Here is a 26,773-nt window from a genome sequence, read left to right on the forward strand (position 1 = left end):
ATGTTGATGGATGGACCTGTTAAATACGGCTTTTACTGGTTGAGGAATGCTGATTGGTTTATAGGATATTAGGGTTTTTTTGGTTTATGGTCTGAAGGAGAAATATGTCTGCAAACAGACATCGATGCTGTCACAAAATGGAAGTGTTAAGGGTTAAATCTGGACATGGAGAGAATGGAGACGAGGCTGACGTTGCCATCAACACAACAATAGTTTGTTATGCATCGGTAATGACAAAGTTAATTGCCTCACTAAACTGGCAACCCACCGCAACATCCCCCCCTGCTCTAAATGGGGTCCTGCCAGCAACATGACACATCAATAGTGGGGTTTTTTGCAGCAATTAATTGCCGCTTCTCCCCCGCTGCCCTTTTTTTTTAACCACACGGTTAATGATTTTTATCCCGCAAGTGTGCAGAAATCAATACAACACTGCAAGCCCCAAGCTACAGTCGTTCGTGTCTGCGAGGCTTTGACTTTGATGTCACCTTTGATGGAGCAGAAGTGACGGTTAAGAGAAGGACGGGTAGAATTATGAATTAATTATGAATAAAATACCTGGAAAATGTCTGGGTGAGACCAGATCAGAATCTCTCTAGAAAAGAGGCTGTTAAATCACACACTGGTCCTTTAAATGTCCCGTCTAAGGACATAGAAGATATTCTGTAGTAACACACTTGCAAGCATGCGAACACCTGTACTATTTCTTGGGAGCTTGTAACCATTCCTTTTGCTAAAATGATTTTTCATTAAACCTGTCTACGTATACATAATACAATTTCTTTTGATATATAAGATGGCAGCCATTCCATTCTTCCAACTACGCTCCAGTTGACAGTGTTTCTGCTGCAGTCCTTCTTCACGCCTGCTGCACTCACAAGACAAAGCTCCGCTGCCGCAGGGTGGAAAATTACCACCGGCTAGTGTGAAGGTAGTGAAACGGTCGTCATTAGACACCGGCATTATCATCAAAGTCCCATCAGCTGACGGAGACGTTCGAGCTGAAGAGATGAATCAGAAGTGTGTGTGTGGATGTTTAAGTGTGTTCAGGCCTATGAGGGCGAAATAAAGGAGCGTTGGCGCTAGTTAGTCGGTTAGTTTTCCTCACTTTGGTTCGTGGAACGACATCGACGCGCGTATCCACAGGGAAAAAAAGTTGGTGCAATTTCTAGATTCACGCTCTACAGCAAACTGACCAACTGTTTGTTTCGCAGGTCTGTGGATTAGTTCAGATTCCTTCGCTGTGCAGATTCACATTCATCCATGTTATTGGATTTTATTTTTGGTAGCCAATTTATAACACTTACGCAGCACATTGGAGTCAGTCGAACAAACACCATTTCATTTTGTGTTTTTCCGGCGCTATGTATTAAAATCTAACCATCCAGTATCCTTCCCCTTCCAATTATGCGCGCGGCACTGCTGGATATAAGAAATCAATAAACACCTCATGAATGATGCCATGAATGATGCTGATGGTGGCTTTGAATAATGGTTCCGTTCCTCAGAAACTACAGCACGGGAAGAGACGAACCACATTGTGAATTAAAGTACTAAACAGTGAAACAGCACATTTTGCATTGATCTCAGCGTAGAACCTCGTGTTTCATTACCCAATTAAAAAGTTATGACTTATCTCCCTTGTCAGACCACGTCACGCTACTGTTGTTGAAATGTTCTCAAGGGATATGTTCTAATTAAACGTTTACTTTCCTTTTTTTGTTGGTGATGTGTTGGTCATTATAGTTGACAAAAATAGGTTTAGATGAGATATTAAGGGGAGACGTTTCAGGAAGTGTCTGGGGATGAGTTCTTAAAGCTTAATATTCCTAAACTAGGTGAATAAATCTGCCAGTGCAGTAAGAATATACTGATGTTTTAAACTATTTGAAAAAGTCTCTAGATTTGAATTCTTTACTTTCTCCAAGACGCTTACGTCTAGGAAACACGGATATTTTTGTTGGAAAATTTGTTGAAATATTGTCACTGTACTGTTTTTCCATTTATTTGAAAAAAACCCAACATTGTTAGGGTTTAAAATGGGCTCAGACTACAGGAATTTAAGGCCGATTTAACCCTGATTCCCCCCCTTCCGAGAAGCGGAGGACAAATCTGGTCCGGAACCTTGGTCGGTACCGATGTTCGACCCAGATTATCTGGAAGTGTGATGGGTTTACAGAGCCATTCATTGGAACCTGAACTGCCCGCAGAATCATCGGAGCTGCCCCGATGACGAGAGTTATGTTATGTATGATGTAACGTCATAGGTCTTTTGAAATGGCGGCCAAGTAACAAGCTACTGCACGGGCGGGGACTTCCAAGATCCATCACAACTTTGACGTGAGGTTAGCGCGTCGCTCCCTCTGGAGCTATAATCCGAATAATACCCTGACTTGTGTGAAGTGCCATTATTTTCAGATCTTGTAGTGTGTGCAATGTTTGAGATTAGAGAGAAGAATATCTGGTGCGTGACGCAACCCAAATTTCAAAATCGGTCAGGATTTTCAAACTCCTGTAGTCTGAGCTCAGCTCGCCGTCTCCCAATTCTCGAGCAGCATCCATCTGAGGTTTCATTTGAAGACAGATTGCGTCACAGCGGTGTGACTAGGCCGTCCCATTTGGAAGGCTCCCTTCAAACGTGGCGGACAAATGCCTCCTTTCATTCCAGAGCAACGGAGGATCCAGCGGGTGGATGGCTCTTGCGCCAACCTTTCCCCCGGACTCATTATGCCCCGGTTAAAAAGCTAATGAGCCAGCTAAGTGGGCAGCCGAGCTGCAGTAAGTGCAGCGGCTCAAAGTAGCGAAGGATGCAACGGTAAGGGCGAGACCAGCAAATTGGAACTTCTCCGTAGGAACCTGACCGTCCACTATCGTGTCTGCCTCCTGATTCAGTTTGCTGATGTATTCAAACACATTAACATTCATTGGGTGTATTGTGACACAGTTATATTTTGTGTATGGATCCTTTTATATTGCACATTTCAATTTATTCTATTGATGTAGTTTCCTGTCGTTTCCTTTCCTACTGTCACTTTACTTTCCTACTGATCCTTTAGTTCACATCTTGGGGATATTCTAAAGGTCATATACTGTCGTTGTGTTGTGCTGAGGGAATAACGTGAAGCCTAGAAAGTACAGCAGTGGTCAAAAAAGTTCAATTAAAGGCAAGCAGAAGGAAGTAATGCGAAGAAAGAAAACCTGCTTACAGTGTTTTGGCAGTGGAGTCATATTCCACTGAGCAGCGAGCCTGCTGGAAGTCTCATCGAATTTCTCAGCTGTGACTTTCTCCCAGCTGACGGATGGAATTCGTGGCATTTTCTCGCTGTCACCTTAATCGATCCGCCTGGTTTCACTGTCATTTATGCAAACTCCCTCCAAGGACACGGACCGATCGACCCGCGGATATGAGAAGGCGTCAGTGCCTCATCCCTCTCGTCTCACACTCCCCCTCGCTCTTTCCCTCAGTCACACCTTGGAGTTCTGCAAACACACAAGTGAACACACACCGTTAGCAGACAGTCCACGTATTTAAATCAAAGATTAATGTTTTGGGCTTTTTTGTCACCTCAAAATGAATCATTTATTTAAGAAACAGTTGTGTTCCTGATCATGACCTGAGCTAGCATGAATGATATCGGCTAGCATCCATGCTCGCAACTATCATTAATGAAAGCAGCTAGCAACTTAATGATAGCAGCTAGCATGAATGATAGCAACTATCATGAATGATAGCAGTTAGCATGAATGATAGCAACTATCATGAATGATAGCAGTTAGCATGAATGATAGCAACTATCATTAATGAAAGCAGCTAGCAACTTAATGATAGCAACTAGCCTGCATGATAGCAACTAGCATGCATGATAGCAACTACCATGAATGATAGCAGTTAGCATGAACGATAGCAGGTAGCATGCATGATAGCAACTTTCATTAATAAAAGCAGTTAGCATGAACGATAGCAGCTAGCATCCATGATAGCAACTATCATTAATGATAGCAGCTAGCATGCATGATAGCAACTAGCATGCATGATAGCAACTATCATTAATGATAGCAGCTAGCATGCATGATAGCAACTAGCATGAATGAAAGCAGCTAGTATGAATGATAGCAGCTAGCATGCATGATAGCAACTAGCATGAATGGTAGCAGCTAGCATGAATGAAAGCAGCTAGCATGAATGATGGCAGCTATTGGTTTCAAAAAACAAATCATCACTTAATCTTTTTAACGTCAACACAGTTACAGTTCTTGTCTTCTTTCGCCTCTCAGCCACGTTTTAATATCTGCCACTGTCAGAGGACTGTGCAACCAATCACGCTGCGACCTCTCATTCGACCGTAGCTCCTTGACCGCGATGCGTCTAAGCTTCTCTGTCGCCGGGCGACGCCGAGGTTGTCAGGAAACACTAAAGTGTGTGCACAAGGCGGTTGGCGGGGGGAGCAAAGTAATAAATAACAATTTGAAAAACATCACCGCTTGTCAAACTATAAACCTTTCATCTGGCAGCCTTGAGAAGCGGATGTCATTGCATCAAAGAAAAGCTGTCGCCCTCCTCCTCCTCTTACCCGCCTTCGTCTCCCTTCTCTAATTCCGTTGACGGACTTTGGTCCAAAGTGAACAACGGCTCTTTAGCACCGCGGCACCGTTCAATGGCTGAATTATTGACTGCAGCTTTCCGGAGAAGGCAACACGAGGCTTTGTTTCTCACGGCAGGGAGCGGCGCATGGGGGGGAGAGTGTCCCGTGGTTTCTCCACGTGGAAATGTAAAACCCATTTCAGTTGCCCCTTCCATCCATCTCCATCCCTCCATCCCTCCATCCATCTCCATCCCTCCATCCATCTCCATCCCTCTGCCTGTGAGCGGGGGATCACTGCGCTGACAGATTATCGCTCTCTGGACGGCCGCATGTATTTTCGGGGACAGATTTAAAAGGTCAATCTCGTGCACAATAGTTTGCCCGTGTTTATTTCTATCCCCAGCAAATTTGGGCCGGCGGGGCGCCGCCGCTGCCTCGGAGCTAACAACGTGCGGGCACGTCACGCCTCTGACTGGGAGCAGTTTTCTGCAGCATGTACAGTAACGGTGACGCCGCGGTGATTTGCATTCCTCGCGCCTTTGTTGCATTTGATCTGTGAACTGATTCGAGGAAATGCGTGATGTAGTAAATGATTCATGTAAACTGGATAAGTTGGCAACACAAACATTTTTAAACGTTATCATAAAGCTACCAATTTAGTCCGGGTATTATTTTTTACTATTTAAATGAACTTTTTTATCATTTATTTATTTTATTCTATTTTGTTTTGCTAATTTTTTGGTGTTTATCATTATTATTTATTTGTACTATATTTAACTTATGCCTATCTCAGTATAATTTTGTTGTTATGTTTTTATTTCTTATTTTACAATTTCAAATTTTTTACATATCTTTTTGTAATCTTGGTTTTGCATTAGTCTCAAAATCCGAGTCTTTGATTTAATTAACATCCAATGTTTTGGTACTTTTTCCTGTAAAGTACTCTGAATTTCATTTTATTTGTTCGAAAGGTGCTTTATATATAAAGTTTGATTGATAAACATTTTTTTTCTGGATACATTACAAATGTATTTGAATGACATTAGTTTTGTAAAACCAGCTACTCCACTGAAAAAAGTTTTTATAACTGTATCAGACAATAACTTGTGGTTTGTGATGGTATAAATGTGGTGTAAGACGTTTTTCTACCCTGCATAGAAAACATTTAAAATGCATCGAGCGTTGGCAGCTACATTACAAAAGAACATCGTTCTCCAGCCTTCCTGTCATCTCACTGTTTTGTTATTCTATCCTCACTTTACCCTCACACTGTGATATCTTACTGTTCACGTTACTTGTGTCCACTTTTATTTCTGAGCAACTGTTTGACTGGATTGTGTTTCCCCATCTCCTCCTCCGCCGCAGGTTATCTATGCACTGAACACGAAAAACGACGAGCACGAGGCGGCCATCGCCACGCTGAAGGAGGCCCACGAAGAGGAGGTGCAGCAGATCCTCTCCGAGACCAGAGAGAAGATATTACAGGTTCACGCTGTTTTTTTTTCTTTCTTTTTTTGGCACTTTGCATTTAATTTTTATCTCTCAGAGAGCCGACTGTGTCACTTTGAAATGCAGAAGCCAATTTCCTCTGAGTGAAAGCATCTGTGAGGAGAGTCATAAATGTTTTACCGTCTTTAAGATGGAAAGGAAGTTGACTTGTTGAGGAAACAACTGTGGGTGTGAATGAATATTAATTTAAATTAGTAGTATAAGCAATCACTGCTTCCTGAGATGACAACTCACGACTTATACGTAACTCTTTCTGGTGACTTTTGAGCTCTATGTTGAAAAAGACCGGATTTAAAAACTCTGCGACTCGGAGGTCAGCGAAGGTCATATCCAGGTCAATCATCCGGAAATGAGACCGTATCACTGTACGTGTCATCTATACTTGACGCACGCTGAGATTGATTTCTCTCCTGTACGGCGCATGCTATTTTGATAGCAGCCGATCCGCTGGAGAGCCGGACAGCCGAGATCACGCTCACAACGGAACTCATTAATATTAAAAACGGATGAATATGAATAATTCAGGTCTATATGTCATCACTGCTAATGAGAATTACTTGCTTCCCTGAGAGCAGGGTGACTAACCTTGAAGCTAAACGCATATATATATATATATATATATATATATATACATATATATATATATATATATATATATTCCTCACAGTGTCGGGTGTGATGTCCGTCAAGTTACCTACAAATCAAGGAGAAGAAAAGTGAGTTCAGGGTCAAGATGGAGATTTTTCTAGACGCTGGTGTTGTTCTCCATTTCAGAAACGTCAAACCGATATCGACTGTGGTCTCTTTTCTGCCCTTCAGCCTTTTTTACACCTTTTTTTTTTTAAAGCAGGTAGACTGTAAAAAAGGAATCATCGCGTCTCATCCAAGGGTCGGTGCCTCTGTCAGTGTCTGAGCCTCTGAGCCAGTAAATGTGTGTTTATAAAACTTATTTTAAAGTATTTTTCACCTAAATGTTGCACTGGATTTCCAGTGTTTCTCTACATAGAAAATAAGCGTTGGCTGCTACATTAATGTTTAAAATGTTATATAAATATGTAACCTTTATCTGAGTTTAATCTGAGAGCAATTTTAGACAAAAACCCTTCATGTTATTTTACTCGACCAAGAAGACTTTTACACTTTTATTCACTTTTACTTCCACATTTGCCCCGTTCGTTTGTTGGCTTGTTTGCCAAATTTACTCGTAATATTGATGACGTTGGGTGGAATTTGAGGCATTTCTCAACCCTGCAACCCAGGCCATGTTTGAACCAAACAACAGTTTTGTCAGATGAAGCCTTTCCAAACACATTTCTGTGCTTAACAAAACGAGATGCATCGTGCCTGACTGACTCCCCGCACGTCCGTTCCAGTACAAGAGTAAGATCAGCGACGAGATGGACCTGAAGAGGCGGATCCAGACGCTGGAGGAGTCCATGGAGCTCCACGACAGGATGAAGCGGCAGGCGCTGGCCGAGTTCGAGAGCTACCGTCAGAGGGTGGAGGACATGCAGCTGTGCACCGAGGCTCAGGTAGACGGGGGGGGGATGACGTGGCGTCTCTGGTAAACAGGAGGCTGTGCCGTCACAGCGGCAGGTAATCGGCTCCTAATGTCTTTGTTTGTCCGTCCTGCTGGGAGGCGGCGGAGTCGAGATCCGTCAGCGTCACCGCTGTCCTTTTTTTGGGGGGGGGTCTGGAACCGTTGTCGACCACGTTGACTATAGTTATTTCTTGCGTCTCGTATATCCGCATAAAGCGTAGAAATAAATGAATAATAGATAAATAAACCAAGGTACTTCTGAAAGAAAATGGCATGCAGCTTTATGATATTATGAACAATGCGCCTACGCATTGTGGCACGCTGGCCTCCATCAGGTTGACTCACCGGTAGAAGGAAGAACGAGACGTACATAGGCCAGGAAGTGACACCGTGGGCTCAGTATCATAAAAGATGATAATAATGGAGATGGTATGTACACAGCAAAAAAAAAGAGAAAAGAATTATCCAGCACCATAATACTCATACAAATGTATCCACCACATTTTCCGAGACGAGATTACATGAACACTAACAATCCTCACAAACCAAATCTATAAGACAAACCGAAACAAAGGAGAATAATCATATTTTTATTATTATTGTAAGACGATCCTCTCCCTTGTAAAATATCTCAAAGGCCACAACAACTGTAGCTGGATTCCTCCTCCTTCACGCGTACAGCTTCATTATAGACACAACCATAAAGAACGAGTGGAGCGACTGTACCTTTTGTTCTACTCGCCAATAGTGAGCGTCAGAGGAATGTACCACTCTGCTGCGTCTTGTATTTATCAAGAAAACACACCGTGTGACCTTTTCTCTCTCTGCTGTGTGTGTGCGCGAACAGAAGATAGTGAAGTCTTGTTACAAATCGATGTGGCGGTGGACACGTTACGGACCGATAGGCGACGTTATTGTAGAGGTTTATGCACCGAGGGCAGAGGATGAGCAGCTCTGGGGAAAGAGATGGAGGATTCTGAGCGACGCAGGGCCGTAGCCGTCGATTCGGAAGCGAGGGGGCCAGATTGTTCCGAAGTAAGGCGATTTTTATTAGCAGAGACCTGTCTGTAACTGCGTTCGTCTGCAGCATATTAAAGATCTCCTCTTATTTGATTCCAGACCTGATTCTGATCTTCAAAGACTGTGTGCTGGAATTACATCTGGCCCTTCTGCTTACAGATGATAGTCCCCCCCCCCCTTCCTCTACTTCAGTGATTTGAGAGACCGACCAGTCGCGCTGTCAGTATTTGCATCAGCGGCTGTGTGATTGACGCTGACGCGCTCCATCAATAGTGTTTCCTGTTCTGCTTGGACATCGAGCGATGTACCTTACTCACGAGTGGTTGGTTTCTGTTTAGTGCACTCGCTCAGGGCTTCAGGGCTAAATGAGAGCCGACAGGTTGGAAGCCAGAAGGTCAAACCCCCCCCCCGAGTCGGTACACGACCACCTGGCTCGGGGCTTTTACAAAGTTTACCCCGCTGCCTAAGAGGCCTACAGATCCATAAATCGATCGTCCCGTCAGCCCTGTCTGTCTTCCCTTTGGCAGCACACGCAGCGCGTGGTGTCCATGTCGAGGGAGGTGGAGGAGATGCGGCGGTCCTTCGAGGAGAAGCTGCGCACGTTCAGCCAGGCCCAGGCCCAGTTTGAGCAGGAGAAGAGGGCGGTGCTGGAGGAGCTGAAGGCCCAGCACCGGCAGGAGGTCCAGGAGCTGCTCCGCAGCCACCAGAGCCAGAACGCGGACTACAGCAAAGACCAGGAGAAGCTGGGACAGCTCCACAAGGCTGAGGTACACACAGCAAAGCAACAAACTGGATCACTACAGGGACAATCAGGAGAGAGAGAGAGACGCCAGTGATTACAGACGTTTTTAACTCTTTACATACAAGCTAATAAATCTCCCACTCTTTCACAGCAGGTCAAACGTTTCATATTAGACCGCTGCCGTCATGTCAGTGTGTCAAGAAACATTATATATATTTCAAAGAAGTTAAAAGTGGTAAAGAGTCTCCGCATTAAATCGCTAATGCTGCGCTCAGACCGAACACCAAGCACATCTTTCGCACGGTGAGATTTACATACAAAGTCAATGCAAAGACACGATTAGACGCCAGTTTCTTTTGTCACTCGCGGCGCACAACTTTACAGTGCGATCAGTTTGAAATTGGCTTCTTTCGCGACGAAAGACCACGTTCCTTCCTTCCCCATCCGTTGCAGGTGGAGTCCTTGTCAGAGCGGGTGGAGGAGCTGAAACAAGACAAAAAGCGGCTGGTGGAGGAGTACGAGGCCAAACTCATCAAGGTAACCGCAGCCGCTGCGTCAGGCTCTCATTACATTCATGCAGAGGCATCTAAACGGCCATAATTTATAGCTGAGTTAATGAATGCGTGACGCATAATTAATGCAACATTGTCCAAAAATGTTCTGGGTTTTTTTGCGGTTTACCGAGGACGGCATGGATGACACAATCCATGAAGAAATAATAAAAACGGAGCGCAGTGTTTGAGTCGGGCCGCTTCGTGTTTCAAACCTCCATTAGGCCGTCTGGATGTTCTCCCACAGTGATGGATCTGTTTTCACGCCAGCTTCTCATTCTCTTTCCCCCGCTCCCCACAGGCTCAGGCCTTTTATGAGCGCGAGCTGGAGGCCATGAAGCGAACGCAGCAGCTGACTGCGGACAACCTGTTGGCATGGAAACGCACCGAGTCCGAGCTGCGGCGGGAGTTCCAGACTCAGGAGGCGGCCCTCCAGAAGACCCTGGGCAAGCTGAGGACCGAGCTCGCCAGGGTGACGGACGAGGCCCGGGAGAACCGGGAGAAGTCCCACAAGCTCCACTCGTCGCTCAGCGCGGCCGAGGGCAGCGTCAAGGTGAGTCCGAGCCCATATAACTGATACATAACTGTGCAGCTATTAATCTATACAGTAGTACCAGGACGTCCGGTGATTCAAAAGAGCAAACCCTGATTGGACCTATTCGCAGTTTTTATGGACTGACTACAACAAAATGTGTCCTTTGGAAAAGATGATAAAAATGGAGATTAAAAAAGATATGGTTGTATTAGTCAGGACAAAAAAAAAGATACTTTATGTGTCTGTTCCTGTGTTGATACTGCTCTTCACAGATTAAATCTGTCACTTCTCCAAGACATCCCTTGAAGCGAGTTCCTCACAGATATGGAATATTTGGGGGCGAAGTCAAAGTGACAAATATAAACTCCGATAAAACTGTAAACGGCCGGTGAAGATCGGTCGGGCTCAACGTGAGACCTAGAGAAGAACAGTAGTTAATTATCTCTCTGTATTTGGTCAAACTAATTCTAAATCCATATTTCAACCGGGCATCAGTTTGAATCAAAATATAATTTCATTTAGTTTGGCCATTATGTACAGTAGGAACTACAACTGTATCTTTCAGAAATTTGCCGAGATAAGCAGTTGGGGATTGAATCCAGAAATGCCAAGGCCATCCTGGAAAATCATACTCACTCTCTTCAGACAGAAAGCGAAAAAACAAAACATTTGCCTCGTGTCATTCGCGCCAATACATTTTGGGGGAAGAAATGAAAAGTCCCAAATTCCCTAAATATCTGTTGCTTTTCTCTTCTGTGTTCATCACAGGAAGACATATGACGCGCTCGTGCTGTTTCTAAGTGAAAGAGTCCGTCTGGATGTTTGACTTTGACTTTTTGACTGTCGAGGCCACGAGTCGCGGCCTGACTTGTCTCTTTTTCGCCCACTGAAGGCTGTTTGTAGAAATATGAGCTAGAAGATAGATCAGCTGCAGTCTGCCTTTACCCTTGTGAGCAATGTGAAATCCAAGTTGCGTAACGTCTCTGTATCTGAATCACATTGGCTCCGGGGGGATTCGGTTAAGTGGGTCTGTTTTGTTGTCACTCTGCGGTTCGTGTGAAATAACCACTGATTTGTTCCCCCACCCCTCCCTCTGTATTACTGAGAACACGCTCCGGGTCAGCAGTGGTTGTTGTGGTGAACCTGGAACCTTCATAATTATCGTTCCCTTAGCAATAAGAGCAATCAACCGTAACCCAGATAAAAGAAGCGGCAGCGGAGCAACTTCACAGTCTGACGCAGGTATCAGAGGGAAGCAACAATCTGATCTCTGACCGTTTTCATCTTTCACGCAGAGCACTGATTTTCTTTTCTCTTTTCTTTTCATTGTTGCCAAGGTGATATCACGATAATCTCCTAATAACAGGCTCAATCCACGAACACAATCTCATAATCCTTCAACTCCCGCTGAGGGCTTTAGGATGAGATGATAATAGATTTTTCATTTGAACCTTAAGGATGCGACGCTGCCGGAGCTCTAACGTTTGGTTCGGTCGCGATACGTCAGCGTATGGTATACGTCGGCTGGTATAGCTCAGTGGGTTGCACCCCTGACCGTGGTACAGTAGGTCAGGGTTTGATTCCCAGTCAGGATATGACTAAAATCCAGTGTGGCCTCTGATATGTGTTAAATGATGATTGTAAGTTGTTTAGGACAAAAGCGTCAGCAAAATGAATGTGATGTACGTAAGTAAAATATATTGTTTAAAGTGCCATGTACATTATGAGTACACAAGCTCCAGCAGGAATATGCAAACCCCCCCAAAAGAAATAAACATTATTATGCCTCGAGTGAAAAGCTCCACTGAAGCGACGTCTAATTGCCGCCGTCACGGAGTATTTGGACGAAACGCTTCACTCTCAGGTAAGAAGCCCGAGTGGACCGGACCGGCCGCTGGAGGCCTTCAGTCGGATGAAACAATAAATCATCCAAAGCTACAGCTCTCACCGCCTTTTTATATTTAAATGGAAAAACGAAAAGGAGCCTGCCTCGTACAATAAGGGCTGATTGACAGGAGTGTGTATGTGTGTGTTTTGAATATGATTAGGGATGAATCAGAGATAATGACTAAATGTCGGCAACAATAGAAGTCTTCTTTTAGCTCTGATAAATCGGCGGAGGTACAGTTAATTAAGCTATTTTTACCCCTCTACTCCAACCTCACACACACACACACACACACACACACACACACACACACACACACACACACACACACTATACTTGTGGGGACCCATGTTAACAGTGTATTCCACGGTCCTTAATGCAAAACTTAACAAGGAGATGCCCGTCCCCAGCTTTAAACCTACACCCGGCGTAAATTGAACAATTCTCTGAACCTCAAAGTCAAAAAGTATGTCTTATTTTTGGGGGCTCATCAGGGACATCAGGCACACACACACTGTAACACACACACACACACATACACACAGTAACACACTCTACACGCACACAAAGTCTGATTTGCGTGTGACTCCTCTGTGGTTATTATCATGCAGAGATTTCATTGTGTTAATTAAGTTTTCGGCAGAATGTTTGATGGGATTGAAAGATGGGAAATGTCCGTCCGTGTGTGTGCGTGTGTGTGTGTGTGCGTGCGTCCCTGAAGTCTTGCTCTCATTAATTGAGATTTTCTCAAACATGGCCGTGTTGCACATTTTCATTTCAAACAGTGACCGGTCATATAAACTAATTTTACTAGAGAAGGTGTCAAATGTGATCATGACAGAATAGTGAATCAAACTGATCGGGGGAATCTGTGAGTGTTTTTTTTGGGGGTTGAAACTAAGAACTTAGAACAACGGTTAAACCAAATGAATGACAGGTACATAGTCAGAGACTGTGAAGGATTTACTTCAACTCCAAACCCCCAAATCTGAATACAGCAGTTTACAAAAAGAACCAATATACAACTACGCCACATACAAACGCGTAGTGAACCATTTGACACATAGGCACGTCTTTCATTAACATACAAGTCTTTTCAACAGACATCTGCTAATTTACACGTCGAACAGTCTTGGAGGACAAAAGTTCCCCTTGAAGTTGGCGTCATATTTCTTCCAGTCCCTGTTCTGTTTTCTGTTTTTCTCCACCAACCCCCGAGGGAAATTTCCGTCTTCTTAGCTGCTGAACGCTCCACTGTGTTGTTGTGTGTCTGCTCGCTCGCTGCGGGGCAGGTAGAAAAGAGAACACTGGCTCTGTTCAGCCTCGTCAAAACTGATTGTGGCTGAAAAACAAGTTGTGTGGGCGAGGCGGCGAAACGCGACGGATCTCCGCCGCGTGTCACGTTGTTTATCACGTCGCCCGTCGATCTGTGTTCGTACGGTGAACACCGGTGAGGAGGGGTCCGGTTCACCAGGCGCGGCTGCTCCTTTTGCCTCGGACGTACCGGGGCTGTTGATGCGGTCGATCCACAAACTAGAGATCTGGTTAGTGAATGAGAAGAGTACTCCTACCTCTCTACAGGCTCCCTACGCAGTATGCAAGAGGATGGAATTTGACTATAGGAATTTCCAGGTCTGGAAAAGAGGGTATGGAAAAAATATTTGCGTTTCCATACTGAAGTCTGAACAGACGTGAGTCCAAACCCAGAGATTTTTTAGAATAACGTGACGATCCGTCTCAAACCCTCTCTAGTCCAGTAAATCACTTTCCCTCAGTCAGTGATAAACGTCGCCATGGCAACACTACGGTATCCACGCAGCCGTAGTGCGCACGTGACTGTGAAGTACTGTAGTTCCCATATCAACCAGGCATTATTTAGATTATCCTGGCGACAGATGGTTACTTTGCTCTGTTGTTGATGATAAAATACTGATAAAATTACGGCATTTAAATATCAATCTTTTGATATGAGAATCAGTCCTGGAACAGGTCACGTTGGAATTGGAAGTATCAATATGTTCAATATCTATCCGCACCAACCCCCGACTCTGTGTGAATGAAGTGCAACATAAGAGCCATCACAGTCAGAATGTCATTTGTGAACAGTTGGATTTTAAAAATGATTTATTTGACATAATAATATCGACTTAATAAACATCCAGCTATTTGTACTCGGATGTCAAATATGAAGAAGGAAATTTGAGTCCGGAAAAAAGTGTTGGAATTTGGAAACGGAAACTGTGTTGGAACCCGGTCTGTGGTCGTGTGCGGCCGCCGGCGTGTGTTCACGCGGCGTGGTGCTTCTCTCCCCCGCAGGACTTGACCAGGCAGCTGGACGAGGTGACCCAGAACTCTGAGATCGTGGAGATCCGCCAGAAGGAGGCCGAGTGCGAACTGGAGGCGGCCAGAGACCGAGTGCAGCAGCAGGCGACCGAAATACTGCTCAAAGCCAGTAAGACCCCCGAACACCCCCCCCCCCGTCGCGTGGACCGTCGTAGTTAAAGTGCCGGCGAATACTCGTACGCATGCTTCCCCCTCAAGGAGGAACGGCTCCTCTCGTCTTGTTGGAGGCGTCGCGGTCTGTAACGCCTTAATGGTGTGGCGCTGTTTATCCCAGTTAATGGTAACCCCCCCCCCCCAGTCCCCCGAGGGGCCCAGGGAACCCTCTCTCACATCAGTTACGCACCAGTTGGAGCTTTCGTGTTTGCATGTCAACCATCTGAACTGATGCCCCCCCCCGGCGTCTCCCCGGCGGCACTTTGCGCAACAATATCGCACGAAACGCTGCCGCCGTCGATTAATGCGTGCGAGCGATTGGTGCAGAATTTACGCTCGGCCCGTTAGCTCCTCGCCGCCCGCCGAGAATGTTTCATCACTTTCTCGGCGGAGCCTCCTGCGTCTGACGGAGACGTATGACAAACCCCCGGCGGGTAAATGCAGCCATGACGGTCAAGTGCAGGGCGGGAAAAAAAGGTTGGAGGTGTCGGCGACTGCCTATATTAGAGGAAAATGACAGTTATGGTCTTGTTGTGTTATATTTTTCGTCATCTGGCAGTCATTTCTGAGATCTGAGAAACCATAATAATTCTTTGAGGCCAGTAGATGTTAGCCCTGGTCCAGACTCGGTCTACAATCGCTGCCCCATAACGATTCGTATAGATCTGATTCAGAAAATGTCCCCATCCTCCCACTGCATTGGTAGTGAACTACTGGACCTCCTGGGATTTAAGTTCTGTATCCCTACGACGCCTCTTCCATCGGTCTGAATCCGGAGAGGTTTCTTTACTCGCGAATACCGAGCCGACGCGGGCGGACGGCCCCCGCTCCGCCGTTTTGCATCCTCCTCACGTCTGGTCGCCTCCGTGCCCGTCATAGGTCAGATCAGCAGCCTGCAGGCCAACCAGATGACTCAGGAGGCAGCCATCAGGGACCTGGACAACGAGCGGAGCCGGCTGAAGGACAAGGTGCTGCGGATGGAGGAAGAGAGGGAGGCGCTGCAGACGCAGAGCCAGGCGCTGGACGACAGGCAGAGGCAGCAGATCCAGTCCCTGGAGAAGGTGCGTGTGCTTTGCCTTTTGCCTCAGGCCGATGAATATCCAACAAAGTCATCAGGGAACTTGTCGGTTACTTTTTCTCTCTTCACAACAGTCTTTGCTCCGGTGTGTTGGCCCTTGCATGTTAACTTTAGACGTCCTTGACAAATTAATTAGGATGCAGGTTTAAGAGTCCACGAGATATATTGACATTGGTCCTGTTCCATAAATAATGTAGAGACGGAGATGCAAGATCATTATATTAAACGACAAGTAAGAAGTTTGGGATCTTCGTCTTTCCCGTGTGACCTGAACTCATCACATTTGCCCCAAAACTCCAGAGTAAAACTGCACGATCAAGCTTTTTTTGGAAAGAGAAGCCCCAAAAGTAAACGGACATTTTGTTCGCCCTCTGAAGCCGTTCTCCGGAAAACCGATTCATTTCTTCAATTCTATTTGGGTTTTTTATTTTTCTTATTTATTTTAGTTCTGCAACCCTGACTTTTTGTCTGTGAGAGTCATTAATCCGCCCGTTGTGCCCTTGTGAGATTTTGCCCAAAGCCCGTCTGATGCGGAAAAAAGTATTTGACATGAATTATTGATGTATATTTCAGGGGGTTCTTTCGTAAGGGAACACAAATATTTGAACACCAACACGCATGAGCGTGAATCTGCGCAGCATGCACAAGGTCTCCCACGCTGTTCTGAACCTGGATTTAGAAGAAGAAGAGTTTGCTGCAAGTTTAAATAAAAAAACAACAACAACTGTAATCATCAAACTGTTTAAAGAGTCCGACCTGTCAATCACGGCGTTGGCAAACTGGGGGGAAAAAAAAGAAGCAGGCCGCTCCTCAATTTCTAAAAAGCAAGAAGCCGAAAGGTCAGAGGATTTAAGTGTTGTCAGCAGGCCGACCGCGGCCGACGCTAAATGTCAAGTGTTGCCGCTCCATGTGTGTTCCCTCTTCCCATCTCTGACATTTGTGCAGTGTGATCCTCTGGGAGCCCGGCGAGCGTTCGTGAATTTCGGTGTCCCTCCCGAGGACAATGGAAGATCCCGCGCACCACTTGAACTTCACAGCTCCCACCGATATCTGCCTCCAGCACATCATTCAAATCAATCAGGCTGTCGGTTGGAAACGCTTATCGATTGGGGATTTCTAACCCTGTTGAATAAAAAAAACTAAATAATAAAAAATAAAAAAAATCGGGCACTGCTCAACTTCTGCAGGAGATTGTGTATTTTCTCAACGTCTGTACCCTCAGTAGTGATTTTTGGCTCAATTGTGCTGGAAAATGAGCGACATTAGCAGACTATGAAAGACAGAACACTTCCAAAAATGTTAGTGGTCCGACTCCATTATAGAAAAAGCTGTGGAAAAGCCATAACGTTAACGGGAGGCTTGGTTTCCCTTCTCTTTTTCCTCCATTTGCCTTTTTTGTTCCTCTCTCTCTCTCTCTCTCCCTCTCCCTCTCCCTCTCTCTCTCTCTCTCTCTCTCTCTCGCTCTCTCTCTCTCTCTCTCTCTCTGTCTCTCTCTCTCTCTCCCTCTCCCTCTCCCTCTCTCTCTCTCTCTCTCTCTCTCTCGCTCTCTCTCTCTCTCTCTCTCTGTCTCTCTCTCTCTCTCCCTCTCTCTCTCTCTCTCTCTCCCTCTCCCTCTCTCTCTCTCTCTCTCTCTCTCTCTCTCTCCCTCTCTCTCTCTCTCTCCCTCTCCCCCCCCTCTCTCTCTCCCTCTCTCCCTCTCTCTCTCTCTCTCTCTCTCTCTCTCTCTCTCCCTCTCTCTCTCCCTCTCTCTCTCTCTCTCTCCCCCACAATGTTTTCCAAGCCCTGTTTTATTTGCGTCGCACCGTGGGGATGTTGTTCCCCCCCTCGGGTGTGTTGGGCCATATGATATCTCAGCAGGTGTGCCTCGGTTTGACCGGTGTGATGGACGGTTCCTGGTGGATTTCACCCCCCCCCCCCCCCAAAAAAAAACAGGCCTGGGTTTGGGAGCAATTATCGCAGACCGATGTGACTCAATCCCTGGTGGCATATTAAAAAGTTTTTTCATGTTGCTGCCAGCGTCTGAGAGTCTGCCAGATACCCACTGTTGTCATTGTGACTGGCGAAGGCTGAGTGGAAGATGGATTGTGCTTGTCAGCCGTGTGGGTCGAGCAGCCTCCATGATTTTAACAAATTGAACTTTTAGTGTCTTAAAATGCACAATTTTGCCATAAAGATTCCAGAAGCCATTTTGCGGCATCTGCTCGGGTTGAGCTCAGGTGATGAAGGGAGCTGTACAATGTTCACCAGAATATTTATTACAGAATGTCTTTATCCATTTCCTGCTCCTTAAGTTTGAAATATTGTAGCTGCATTTTTGTCCGGTTCACCCCATCCAATCAAATTACCCCTCAACTACGGCCACTCTTATCCAAAACTGATAACTGGCAAATCATTAGCATGCATCCCAATTCACAGACACCAACTGTCCAATCATAGTCTACCTCATTAGGCGACATCATTCATCCACATTCTCAGAGCCACGTGACATCACTGAGACGTTTGAAGATAAGTAACAATAGAGGGAAAATACGTCATCGCTGCAACACTTTTTTAAAGTAGAAATACTAGAAAAAATTGAAACACGAATCCCCAAAAGTCCTGAATGTGCTTCTGTTAACTGCAACAGCAACTTGTAACTACAGCGTTTAGCCGCAAAAACTAAAAATCACCACACCGCATCTGTCTCTCCTGATGCTGAAGGAGGCAACTGACACACACCCGCTCCACTTGGAATCTCAGTGACCGTAGCGTTATGTGGCCCACTAACTACAGGCTCCGCGGCTCCGTAATCAATAACCCCATCATCAGCGGTCCCGGAGGGGCCGGGCTCTGGAGTATTCTTCAGCCGCCGGGTTTTAAACGCTGTCGGGAAAACACGTTCGAGTGTGAGACGGTGAGACAAATGTGAACAGAGAGACAAAATTGCAGCAACCCAGAGAGAGACGGAGTGCAGCACTGATTCCTTGGCTGTCTGTCAGTGGACACTGGCAATGGCGCTGAATACTACGGCATACGGCGTAACTGTCAGCCCACGGCTTCTCGCTCTGTGTGTGTGTGTGTGTGTGTGTGCGTGTCGTCTATCATACGAGCAAATTCTATCATCATGAGCAAATTTTTTCTCCAAATGCATGTTCCTGTCGTGCGCCCGTCAGACGCTGCGCGAGGAGAAGGCGTCCCACGACAGGGACATGAGCGACGTGCGAGGCCAGTACGAAGACGAGGCCAGCCAGACGAGGGAGGGCCAGGCTCGCGCTCTGGAGGAGGTGGTCAAGAAGCACAGGGTGACCCTGGAGAACGCTCTCAACAACGCCGAGAGGGACAAGAACCGCCTGCTGGCTGTGAGTACGCACACACACACACACACACACACACACACACACACACACACACACACACACACACACACAGCCGCTGCTCGTCCTTCACTGAGAGTTAAATCAGATCTGTCCATCTCTGGTGTTGAAGCGGAGGATGCTGATCGCTGGTGGTTTTTGTTTGAAACCTGACACAAAGATCCGTTGTTTCTGCGTCAAAGACACAAAAAAAAAGTCAATCCACGGTTGCAAAGGAGATGAGACAATTTGCCAGCGGCTGCGACAGATGGCGAGTTAACCCTGCACATTGAGAGGAGAAGAAAATGACACGAGATCCATTTTCAGATTGCCGCGTCTTGTGTTAATCAGCGTTTAGCACCGGGGAAAATGAACAGCTGTACCTTTTTAATTGATCCTGCATCAAGGAGCTCGCGGGGGGCTAATCTCAAGGCGCAAAGATGTCGTCGTCCCCGCGACGGAGGGATTTCCTCCTTCACAGACACTGGAGGAGAAAGGAAAATACGATTAAAGAATGTTTAAATTCAGACACGGGTCGCAGGGACGACTAGAATCATCATACTGGTGTGATTGTATGCAGCAGAGGGTGACTTTATGCATTTATGAAGTGCATTCATAAGAGATTTAAAAATATTGCGATATATATATTTATATATATATATATATATATATATATATATCGTGGGGCTGCAAGGTGGTGTAGTGGTGAGCGCTGTCACTTCACAGGACGAAGGTTCTGGGTTCGAGTCCCGGTTCAAACCAACCAGGGCCTCTCTGTGTGGAGTTTGCATGTTCTCCCCGTGTATGCGTGGGTTCTCTCCGGGTTCTCCGGCTTCCTCCCACAGTCCAGAGACATGCAGAATGGGGTCAGGTTCATTGGAGACTCTGAATTGACCGTAGGTGTGACTGTGAGAGTGAATGGTTGTCCGTCTCTGTATGTGGCCCTGTGATAGGCTGGCGACCTGTCCAGGGTGAACCCCGCCTCTCGCCCAATGTCAGCTGGGATTGGCTCCAGCGACCCCGCGACCCTTAAATGGATAAAGCGGTAGACGATGGATGGATGGAGATATATCGTGTATGGTGATATATATATCGTGTATCGTGATATAACAAAAATATATTGCGATATTATTTATAGGCCATATCGCCCAGCCCTAATACGGATATAATTTTTGTGTGAGGTAGAAGAAATGTAGCAGCAAATATAGAACACTTATTTTCTCACATTCGTATGAAACAGAATGAAAAGCCCTATTCCAAAACGGAGCATCGTTTTGATTTAACACACTCCAACTATCTTCACAGTGATATTTTAGCCAAAGGCTTGACAATGATCACGGTCGTGGTTCTAAATAGAAAGAAACTAATATTAATTGCAGCGACCCGATGCAGAGTCTCGTCTGATCTCCGGACTGTGACTCTCTGCTACATGAACGGATTGGTACGAGCGACACTTTCATTAAATTCTTCCTCCAGAATCCACTACCAACCCCCCACTGTGTTTCTGCAGTCCGTTGGAATGAATGCTGATATGAACTAATACAACATTTAACAGCGTGACACTCGCGGATGACTCAGTCGAGTCGCGAGCTGCCGACTCTCCGTCTCTCTGCGTTCTGGAATTGCCGCCCTGCCAAAAAAAAAAAAAAAAAAAAGTAGAAGAAGAAATTGGACCCGTCACAGTCTGTTGACGGACTGTTTGTCAATGAACGAGCGGTGGTTTGCGAATGACAGATAATCTGTGGCGTCGGCATATGCTCGCGTTGGCTCGTCGGCGTACCAGTGATCGCGGTTGTGCTGGGAAGCTTCTGTGAAGTTGCTCAGAGAGACAACAGCCACGTCCGTCCACGTCCACCAGAGACGAACTGTCGACGGGCAACCAGACGCACGGCCAGTTCCACATCGTTGGCTGACTTCGCCATCTGCCACAAGAGCTGGAAAGCAGCTATTTTACTCTTTTTGCTTTGAGTCCCTGAAGTGTTTTTTTATATTTATTTTGTGTCCAAAAGCTTCTCTTCCTTTCTTGACACAAATAATATTAGGACGGAAACGCTGAACACTTTAGCGAAAATTTGGCCTCGAGATAAAAAGCAGCATCCTCGGCATTGGTTCCCTCTGAAACACTCTCCTCTGTGTTTAAGAAAGAAATCCACCAACGTACCCAGTTTGTGGCTTCGCTGATAAGGCAATGAAATGGAAAAGAAGTCTCATAAAGATTCATTCGATTATTATGCAGCTTTCCACATGGAATACACTTGTTATTCCCCTCGATTTAATAAAAGACGATAATATTATTTACCGTCTCTTTGACTCTGGCCAGTAAAATGTTGCCTTGGAGACTGGTCATCTGGTGATGCGAGTCCTCAGTAATCCTTCCATTCCCACTACAGGACCACATGTTGCCATGACGACACACCACACATGCACATTAGTAGTTAATATATATTTAATACGCAATATCCAGTTGGTCACAGTGTAAATCTGAGGTGTCCTGAGATCTTTAATGTGGCAAAAATTCGAAATAATAAGAATTTTTTTTTTACCTCAACGCTAACTAGAGCCCGACTGATATGGATTTTTGGGGGCTGATGCCAATTTCGATATTCAGGAGTTATTATTATTAAGATTCACGACATTTAAAATTAAAAAAAATTTAATGGGTCAATGATTCCTAAAATTACATCATCAAACCGTCAATGTAATTGAGGCTTGATATTTTAGACCATGAAATTTATCATAAAAATTATAAATTGAAAAAAAACAAATACAACTAAATATAGAACTTGAAGACACAATTCATTTGAAGACACTACAGATGAGAGCATAAATATATAATATCCAGAATGGACGAGCTGTAACTGTTAATCCAGATCAACTCTTCACTAGAAGAAGAGAAACCGATGCAGCAGTTAAAATGTTGAAGACCTCAGCAGCGGGGGAGATGTCAAAGAGACAAGATCAAGAGGGAGTGTGAGGCCCTGAACATGTCGACCTAAAACGTAGTTTGAATTTTTTATTTCAATGTATAATTTTTTCGTCGCTCATTAACGCTGACGCCCGCATCCTCCATCAAAGCAGCAGAAAGCCGAGGCGACGTCCAAGACTCAAGTGTGACACAAGCAGCGGCTCCGACACACTGAACGCAGGTTTAGAATTCATGCTCACAGGGTTATATATATATATAAAAAAAAAAAAAGGCACACAGTTCATATTGAAGTATAACATTAATACAACATTATACGTAGGCACGACAGGTGACAAAAGGCTTCGGATCTGCAGAGGCTGTCTATAGACTGAAATACATCAAAGGGGGCCTAGGACGGTGACTAAGAAAGCTGGCAAACCTCAAAGGAGCAAAATGCAACCCACTGACGTGGGAGCACTTTTATATCTGTCACCTATAAATGTCACGCAGAGCCTGGGCTGGTTGAAATGAAGAGCAACTCGCTTTTGTCAGAGGAGAAGAAAAAAGGCAAATAGGCATTCATTCTGGGTGAAAACACAAAGTTCACAGGTGTGACAGCTGATGGGGAGCACGGGTGGAGAGGCAGGGGTCACACGGGTGTGATGGGTTGGAGTGCATTGACGCTGTAATGTGTTATTTTTTCCAATGTGACGCTCAAGCATCCACACCCACACAGCGGCTTTAGTGTGTCATTGTGTGAGGAGACAATAGTGATTAGATTAACACGCTAAATACATGAGAGGTGTGGATATACACTGTAGTCAGGGCCGGATCATGGTCCCGTGAGGCCCAGGGGCACATGTCTTTTTTAGGGCCCCCCTATGAGACATGTGGACCCCCTGTAAGCACTGCGGGGCCCGGGGACCCCAGCCCCGCAGTGGCCCGGTCCATGATCCAGTCTCGACTGTAATAGAATGTGAGGATTCTCTGATCTTAGAAATTAAATCCCAAAAAACAAAAAACACATGAGCATTTTTTTATATTTGTCATTTTAAGCATTAACTATGTTTTTTTTTTTTTAAATATATTTTTATATGATGTTTAGAAACAAAATTCCGAAGGCGAGTTCCTGGACAATAGTGTGGAGTTTGACATTTAGTAGGGTGCAGGACACTTAGATTAAAATTCATAGCGCCACTCATAAGCGGGTGACATTTACGGCACATAAAAGTGCAAGTGTGGGAGTAAAGAGTGAGTTAAGTAATCAAAATTAGGACAAAACAATGTGCTGGAGAAAGAGCGTCGGCCTGGACTCGGGCAGCCAAAGTGCACGTGTGTGTGTGTGTGTGTGTGTGTGTGTGTGTGTGTGTGTGTGTGTGTGTGTGTGTGTGTGTGTTTCTAAAAGTTCCATCATAAATATTTCACTGCTACTTACTTAAGCACAGTTTGTGGCCTCTAACAGGGCTTAAGTTCATACTGTACATACAGTATACACTCTCTTCTTACACACTGCTTGTCTACTATCTATTCTGTGGTATACATTTTCATTCCATTGCCTTTTTCTTTTAGCTCCTGGGAAGAACAAAATCTATTTTATTAGCTTAAGCAAATTCCTCTTGAATGTCCTTCAGAAAATCCTCTTTTTAAATCGTTATTAGTCCTGAGGACTTTAATTTTCAAATTTTCAGGATAGTGTGGGATTCATGGGGCAACAAATACGCTAATTCCACTTTCACGACAGCTTTGTATCTGATATGAAACGCTGAAATTGCCCCTGAGGATTTCAAAGTGGGCCCTGGGACCAGTGTAATGAGCCTAGAGGGTCTTCGCAGTTCCAAACCGCAGCCCGCTGATAATTAATACCGAGGCGTACGGTATCAACGGCCTGAAATAGACTTGTGATGATGCCTAATCTCCACAGAGTCCCTTATTCCAGGCAAACACATCAGCCATGTGAAAGCGAGTGATCAAGAATTCCCTCGCATCAAAGTCGCATAATGAGCAACTGTTTTTTTAAATGATATTCCACAGTAGACCGGATCAGAGCTGACAGCTACATTAAGAGAGGAGCGATTTGCATTTGCATAGTTGTTAGATATGCATTCTATATGCAAAATGCCACTTCTATGGCCTTGTGTGATTCCCTTGGTTTCATCTTGCTTCCTGCTGTGGGCTGCTTTGCACAATAATTTTTGCCATTGTTCACTGCTGTTCCTGACAATGTTGTCAGTGTTGCTGCAGGGAGGAGGAGGAGGAGGTGGAGGAGGAGGAGGAGGGTGAGCAGCAGCAGCATTCATTCACTTCTCATTCACTCCCCGCCGCTTCAGTCATCTGTGTTAAATCTTTTCTGAAAAATCATGGGTTAGACACATGAGACGACCTGAGTCTTCATCGTTCTTCATCACTCGGTTATTTTGTCTGATCTAAGTTTCATCACATCTAGTTAATGCACTTTTCTTTCATCGCCTGCCGTTCTTTCATCACTTTAAATTATAATGAGAGTTGTCTGTGAGGAGCCCGAGTTTGGAATTTAAATGAATAGGTTGGGCTCCACCAACGGTCTCGCCCTCCAAATCGAGCCACAAGGTATGACATGAATCCCGATCGTCTCATATTAGATTCCTCCCCATCTGACGTTGTCTGCTTTTCAATTGACCAGTGACCAGAAGATTCCTTCTGTCGCGTCCTTGATATCATCGGACCGATGGAGGTCACCTCACGTAACAATAAAGATTTACTCAAATTAAATTTTTTCACACATTGAGTGAAAATATGATGTACCCATCGATTCATTTTGTGATTGAATGATTGAGGCCTTTTCATGCCCCTGCGCCGGTGACAGAAGCCTCATGATTTCGGGTTGTTCCGTTCCATTCTCGTGAATGCGTTGTCTCGGCAACGCCTTGAGGGAATTGGGTCAATTTTGGCAAAAAATATTCCCTTGGACTCAAGGATGAAGTGGTTAGATTGTGATGGTCAAAGGTTAAGGTCACTCCTAACCTCACGTCTGTCACATTCTTGTGAATGAGATATAGATGTATATATCTATAAACGCCTGGAGGGAATTTGACTACATCGCACACAAATGTCCACCTGGATTCAAGGATAGAATTTGGTGGACGGATGTAAAGTATTAGACCATTATTACATAAACTACATGGAGTCTGGACAGACTGGGGCTTGACTTGACTTGTTGGCGGAGGCACACAACCGCAAGGCAGTAATTCTAGTACAGGGTTGCATCGGGATGTTGAACCTGTTGCAGGCAACCGGATGGAGACAGCAGGGAAGGAAGGCAGCAGCAGACTGACTTGTACACACCAAATAAATAACAGATGCATGTTAGCATGGTCCTGGAATTGTTCAAACTGTTTTTACATATGCATACCAGCTGGTATTTGCTTGTTTTTTTGTTAGGAAAGCTAACAGTTTATTCACCCATCCATCCATTTTCTATACCCTTTATCCTTTTAGGGTTGCAGGGGGGCTGGAGCTAATCCCAGCAGACTCAGGACAGGTCGTCAGTCTATCACAGGGCCGACACATAGCCTCATATGCACATGTCATGAGTTATTCCACATGGATCACTGTAATTTTTCATTCTTTTTTCCACTCAGATCAATTTCTGCAAAGTCCCATTCATTTTTATGGAACTGTGTCTCAGTAGTCAATACCATGCGTGTTTTTTCCCTCCAGCATTACAAACTCCATCCTCCTGTGTAATGAGTGATAGTGACAAATTTCATTCGACACAACAGCCATTTCCCTCGGCTCTAATTGTCCTTGGAAAGCAGCAATCATTGCACACTGTACCAGAAATCGCTCCCCATTCATCAGCAGGCCATAATAAGCTTTATTGTGGTAACAATGCAGGGGGGGAAAAAAACTCTTTCTCCGCTCTCTGTCAAGGACAATGTAATTGGTTGGAGTATTTTTAGGAATTTGTACAGATGAATGCAGCGAATGTGATGTCAAACAAAAAGGAGACAGAGAATCTGGATGTTCACCGAGACTGAGGAAACAATGCCGGGGGGATTTGAGACGATGCCGTCAGAGTTGATGTCACAGAGGGGCGAGCATGGCTGTCGACTCTGGGAGTTGGTTAACTTTAGTTTGGTATTGAAAAAAATCCTGTGACACCCCTTGTTATTTGACTTCATTGACAACATAATAGAGTTACAGTTCTCAGTAAAGTCACGGCTGTTCTTTGAAATGCAGCAAGTCAAAGGAAAATGGAGTTGTTGTTTGGTCTGGGTGATGTTTTGCCACTTAACCACATTAGTTCTATTAAAGTTTTATAAGAATTATGACCTGGGGAAGCAAAAAGAAGTTCCTACAAAGTGTTGCCAAAACATCACTAAGGCCAGACGTGGTCATGATCTAGCAAGCCTCCGAGCAGACCGTCCTCTTAGAGCACGGCAGTGGCCAAATACAAAGTACACTGAATAGGTGGAAGAATGCAAGAGGAATGGGTGGCGAGCAAAAGATATGAGCCCATTGAGGTGGGGTGCAGAAGGTTCGCAGGCCAGTCCTCGTGGGCATCAGACGGGCCGAAGAGCCATCAAGTTGGGGCAGCAGAAGTTGCCTCGAGGTG

General features: G+C 45.2%; 1 protein-coding gene across 4 annotated transcripts in view; it reads left to right on the forward strand.

The window, feature by feature from the left end:
* fam184ab (family with sequence similarity 184 member Ab) overlaps positions 1-26,773 on the forward strand; it is a 96,200-nt gene that overhangs the window by 34,991 nt on the left and 34,436 nt on the right. For all 4 annotated transcript variants that reach the window (XM_047328762.1, XM_035618132.2, XM_035618134.2 and 1 more), the window contains 8 exons: positions 5,949-6,068; positions 7,466-7,624; positions 9,180-9,419; positions 9,848-9,931; positions 10,247-10,498; positions 14,685-14,820; positions 15,744-15,925; positions 19,095-19,280. In XM_047328762.1, the coding sequence (XP_047184718.1) occupies positions 5,949-6,068; positions 7,466-7,624; positions 9,180-9,419; positions 9,848-9,931; positions 10,247-10,498; positions 14,685-14,820; positions 15,744-15,925; positions 19,095-19,280 (1,359 nt within the window). The remainder of the gene's footprint in view (positions 1-5,948; positions 6,069-7,465; positions 7,625-9,179; positions 9,420-9,847; positions 9,932-10,246; positions 10,499-14,684; positions 14,821-15,743; positions 15,926-19,094; positions 19,281-26,773) is intronic.

The sequence above is a fragment of the Scophthalmus maximus genome, chromosome 18, assembly GCF_022379125.1.
Source record: "Scophthalmus maximus strain ysfricsl-2021 chromosome 18, ASM2237912v1, whole genome shotgun sequence".
Lineage (NCBI taxonomy): Eukaryota > Metazoa > Chordata > Actinopteri > Pleuronectiformes > Scophthalmidae > Scophthalmus > Scophthalmus maximus.